The sequence below is a fragment of the Onychomys torridus genome, unplaced genomic scaffold (genome assembly GCF_903995425.1).
Source record: "Onychomys torridus unplaced genomic scaffold, mOncTor1.1, whole genome shotgun sequence".
Taxonomy (NCBI): Eukaryota; Metazoa; Chordata; class Mammalia; order Rodentia; family Cricetidae; genus Onychomys; species Onychomys torridus.
The window spans coordinates 4,583-10,080 of record NW_023411313.1 but is presented as its reverse complement, the minus strand read 5'-3'; the positions used below and the strand labels follow the sequence as shown (position 1 = coordinate 10,080).

The 5,498-nt window shown below is 41.4% G+C and overlaps 1 gene segment (V, D, J or C); it reads right to left on the bottom strand.

Moving 5' to 3' along the window:
• Positions 1 to 3,792: 3,792 nt before the first annotated feature.
• Positions 3,793 to 4,281, bottom strand: LOC118575087. The segment is given in 2 exon segments: positions 3,793 to 4,133; positions 4,236 to 4,281. Coding segments are annotated over 2 exon segments (387 nt in total).
• Positions 4,282 to 5,498: the final 1,217 nt, after the last annotated feature.

Here is a 5,498-nt window from a genome sequence, read left to right as displayed (position 1 = left end):
GGTGTGCTCTGTGTTCAGTGCTGATCACTGAGTGGGGAGACCTGGGAATCCAGGGCTGATTGCTCTTGCCTGAGCTTCATTGTCAGTGCTGGGCTGGTTTTCAAGAGAAGAGAGAGACCTTATTTGCATGTCTTCTTGCTATATAACAAGTTTTGTAGCTGGTGCTGATGGATGGCATGTTCTATTTTCTAAATGTGTTGGGGGAGTCTGGTAATAATGACAATGGTAGGGAAAATTTGTATATGATACTAAGTTATTTTTCTTGGCACACACTCTATTTCATTTAATACACACAAACAAAAGATGCATTTCTGGTTAATTTCAACTATTTCTTCATGTCCTGTTATAAATGGTGGTAACATTGTGTTGTTAATGCTCTAGAACTCTTCTGTTTTACTATGTGCCCTTCACACTGATGCACTTAGCACTGCCTTAATCAGCTCCAGTGCTAAGTGTTACTGCTCAGGATTTTGGGAACTCCTTTTCATTTTGTTAATTAATTACCTTTTTTTTCATTTATTTTACAAACCAACCAGAGTGTCCCCTCCCTCCTCTCTTGCCTATCCCTCCCCAGCCTCCCTTCTACCATCATCCACTTCTCCATACAGAAAAGTGCTGGCTACTCATGGGAGTCAACCATGACTTACAAAACAAGTTGAGGCAGGGCTAAGCTCTCACTGCATCAAGGATGGGCAAGTAATCCCAGCATGGGGGATAACAGAAATTCCTTTCTGTGACAAGATCATGTGACAGCACTGAATTCTAGTGTTCATCTAGGAAACTTGAGAGGCCTGTACTGAATTTACCAGGTTGAGCTGAATCCCCAGGGGATTCTTGGCCCTGGAGAAGATTCAAATGGAGGGGAGGGGCTGGGGGAAAAGCAGGGGCAGAGCGGGACTGATATGTAAAATTAAAACAAAAATATAATTAAAAAATATACATGAAAATATTTAAAAAGCAATTTAAAATGAAGCTAAAACAGCTTCCAAGTTGTCTCTAGTTGGTGGCTTCCTAGAGTGTGTGTTGACTATCAGTATGGCAGGAATGAGGTGTCTGCAAGCAGCACATTAAGCTGCATGGTGGATTTAGCCTTTGCTAAAACACACACACACACACACACACACACACACACACACAAACACGCACACAAGTGGTTTCTGGGCTACACACTGATTTGAGAAAAGCATAGAACCACACTTTCTAAGAGGTAATGGTGGCTCACAGAGCTGGTGGTAAATGTACCACTGCCATATTGGGAAGATGAGGTGGGCAGAGCCACCAGCCAAAGTTGCTACTTTAGCCCTATTAATGCTGCAGTTTAAAACAGTAGAATGACAATAAGACAGACTCAGATGAAACAAGACTTTAAATGCTTTGATGTGGAATGGCTAACCACTACAGTTTCCAGTTCTTCAATACAGATGATAAAGGTGGGATTTGTATTTCAAATGTGTTTAATTGTATATACTACTTTTTTGAACCAGAAATAATGATGAGACAGCATGTTCATTGGTTGCACTTCTGTTTCCACACTGTGTTCATAAATCAAACAGAAGATAACTAATTGATGTATGAAATAATTATTTGCTCATTAATGACTCTTAAAAACAAAATGTTTAACAAAAGTGATAGTGTGGAAATTCACTGTTGACATGTGCTGTATCTTCTCATGATTATACTTGAACAAAAAACATGCATATGATTACTGTATTGATAGTACATGTGTCCTCAGCACATGAGCATGTTGGTTTTCCTTTTTCTTTAGTTTAATTTATTTTTTAAAGTATTTGTCTCTTAACACTTTGCAGATTTTCACTATGTATCTACCATTCCACTTTCATGTTCTTTCTGTCACTTAGCAGTAAAAACAGAAATGGTACAAAAACAACCAAAACATCCAATGCAGTCCATGATGTGTTGTCAAACTCCTGATTGTATACCCTGCCTGAGTGTGACTGACATACCTGGTGTCTCTCCACTATAGAAAACTGACTATCTCCCAGACTCTCAATAGTGTATGGCTTCCTTGCTGAGAGTGAGACTTGTGCCCACTTCCCCTCCTCCATGTGTGGATTTTGTCTGGCTTAAGTGTTTACAGTTTTGTTCATTGCTGCTGATAAGAGGAACTTTCGGAAGCATGGGAACTAAAGGGGAGGCATGGAGTTGGCATCTAATCACTCATTAACTTTTTTTTTTTTGGTTTTTCGAGACAGTGTTCCTCTTTGTAGCATTGCACCTTTCCTGGAACTCACTTTATAGCCCAGGCTGGCCTCAAACTCAACAGAGATCTGCCTAGGTCTTCCTCTCAAGTGCTGGGATTAAGGGCTTGAGCCACCACCACCTGCTGTGGATATCGCTCTGTGTAAATAAAGTTCTGATTGGCCAGTGGCCAGGCAGGAAGGATAATGTAGGCGGGACAAGGAAGAGGAAAAGGCGGGGAAGAGGAAGGCTGGGAGGAAACACCGCCAAGCCGCCGCCATGAGAAGCAACATGTAAAGACACTGGTAAGCCATGAGCCATGTGGCAAAATATAGATTAAACAGAAATGGGGTTAATTTAAGATAAAAGAAGTAGATAACAAGCAGCCTGCCACGGCCATAACAGTTTATAAACAATATAAGTTTCTATATGCTTTCTTGGTTGGGTCTGAGAGACTGTGGGACTGGCGGGTAAGAGAGATTTGTCCTAACAGGGCCAGGCAGGAAAACTCTAACTACAACCACCTGGCTCAATTAACTTTTTATCTAAGGAAGTAAAACTTAGTTTTCTGAGGATAGTGATCAGGACGAAACTTAACTCTCTGGGCCAGTAAAAAATGGAAACACACACACACACACACACACACACACACACCACACATGCACAGATTGTACGACCATGCATACATGATCACCAGTACACAATGATAACAGAATTCACAGAACCTTTGCTAAACTCCTGAATTATGCATGTGCAGTCATGCAGCTAGAGTGAGAGCAGAATTCTAACCACAGTGTCTATGAATTCATATGTACATGTTGTGTTCTAAAAACACGGTTTCCTTGATGTTGTCCACAAATTGCAGTTCTGGCAATCATTATACTCCCTCTTCATAGATCCATGAAGTGAAGGGAGAGGTGTCTGTGATGGATTCTGATGATAATGGAAAATTCTGTATTTTTTATTTTTAGGTAAAGATATCTCACTTCTTATGATGATTTTTAAAAGTGATCTGTTTCTACAAATTTCCATGATCAACAGAGATGAAAGTCATGGTGTTATAAACTGAATTAGCTAAAATCATAGCTGGGTTGCATTTGCACCTGAAGTTCACAGTCCTTAGGAAGATGGGGGAGATTTCATACATACTAGGGTTTATGATCTAATGATCTTGACCAGATAGTCATCATGGCTTTTCCCCTAAACCGCTGTGCTATTATACTCAAGAATTCTGACCAAAATTTTGCCTGCAAAGTGAAAAGACTCAGGAATGTCCATGGGTTTCCTTACTATGCAATTCCAGTATCCAAAGTGGGGCACTTCATGTTCTCAAAGCTGTCAGTTGGCATTATAGTCATGGGATATTGTGTCTCAATTTTTTTTAAATACGGAGAACATGTAATATTTTAAGGACATTGGATCCCTTCAGAACATGTACGTAGAGAGAATTTAAGGGAAACTAAGAAAAAGTGCAGTCCAGATACCTGAGAGGAGTGCTTAATCTAATGTTATTGTCATATACTCCTGGGGGAAGCCTTTTTTTTCTGTGTGCTGTGCGCCCCCTGGTGGCCCTGAGCGGCCTCACAGTGAGGTTTATGTCTCGGTGTGCACTGAGGTCCCCTCACTGTGTCTAGCACAGTAGTAAGTGGCGGTGTCCTCAGATCTCACACTGCTCATTTGCAGGTACAGTGTGTTCTTGGCATTGTCTCTGGAGATGGTGAATCGGTCCTTCAGGGATGGTGCATAGTTTGTGGTACCACCAACTTGATTAATTTCCCCAACCCACTCCAGCCCCTTCCCTGGATCCTGTCTGAACCATTCCATCCAGTAGTCACTGAATGTGAATCCAGAAGCAGCACAGGAGAGTCTCAGGGATCCCCCAGTCTGTATCAGGCCACCCCCAGACTCCACCAGCTTCACTTCACACTGGACACCTACAAAAACAGAGAATCCCGTTAGCATTCTGCCATAAAGACTCACTGTGATCCCTGCTCATGTCCATTAACACACTCAGTATCTGTTTCTTCATAAATTACCTTTTAAAAGTGCAACAAGGAAAAGCCACGTCAGCCCCAAATCCATGGTGTGCTCTGTGTTCAGTCCTGATCACTGTGTGGGGAGACCTGGGAATCCAGGGCTGATTGCTTTTTTCTGAGCTTCAGGGTCAGTGCTGGTGGTTTTCAAGAGAAGAGTGAGGCGTTATTTGCATGTCTTCCTGCTATATAACAAGTTTTGTAGCTGGCCCTGAGAGATGGCATGTTCTATTTTCTAAATGTGTTGGGGAAGTCTGGTAATAAAGATAATAGTAGGAAAATTTTGTATTTGATACTAAGCTATTTTTTCTTGGCACACACTTAGTATCATCTATTTTGTTTAATACTCACAAATGAAAGATGCATTTTATGGTTAATTAAGCCCAATTCTTCATGCCCTTTTATAAATGGTGGTAACATTGCTTTGTTACATGCTCTCCAGCTCTTCTGTTTTACTGCGTGGACTTCAACACTGATGCACTTAGCACTGCCTTAGTCAGCTCCAGTGCTAAGTGTCACTGCTCAGGATTTGGGGAACTCCCTTTCATTTTATTTATTAATTTATTTTTTAATTTTTTTAGTTATTATACAAACCAACCACAGTCTCCCCTCCATCCTCTCTTCCCTTTCCGTCCCCAGCCTGCATTCTACCATCATCCACTTCTCCATACAGAAAGGTTCATGCTAACCATTGGAGTCAACAATGTCTGGCATAACAAGTTGAGGCAGGGCTAATCTCCTCTCCCTGCACCAAGGCTAGGCAAGTAGTCCTATCATGAAGGATGGGAGAACTCCCTTTTTGTGATGAGATCATGTGACAGGACTGAATTCTAGTGTTTATCTAGGAAACTTGAGAGGCCTTGTCTAGATTTGTGTCTATCTAGGAGTGTGAAATTCTTGTGTTATTACCTATGTAAGTTCTCATCTCCTTGTACATCTACCTATTTGTTCACAAGAAATGGACTGACTGATAGGCTGAACTTGTGTGTATAACTCAGCATTTGATTTCCCCATATACTGCACATGTGAGAGCAACAGATTGGACCTCAGTATGTTATACCAAGTGAGATAACCCAGACACAGGAAGATAAATGCTCCCTGACCAGAGTCACATGGAGTATGAAAAGGTGGACTTCCTGCAATGGAGAGCATTGTTCTGTTTCACAGAGGCTGAGGTGGGAAGGGGAGGTGATATGGAAGAGCTCAGGTCCCAGTTTTGCAGAACAGATGATAAAGGTAGGATTTGTATTTCAAATATGTTTAACT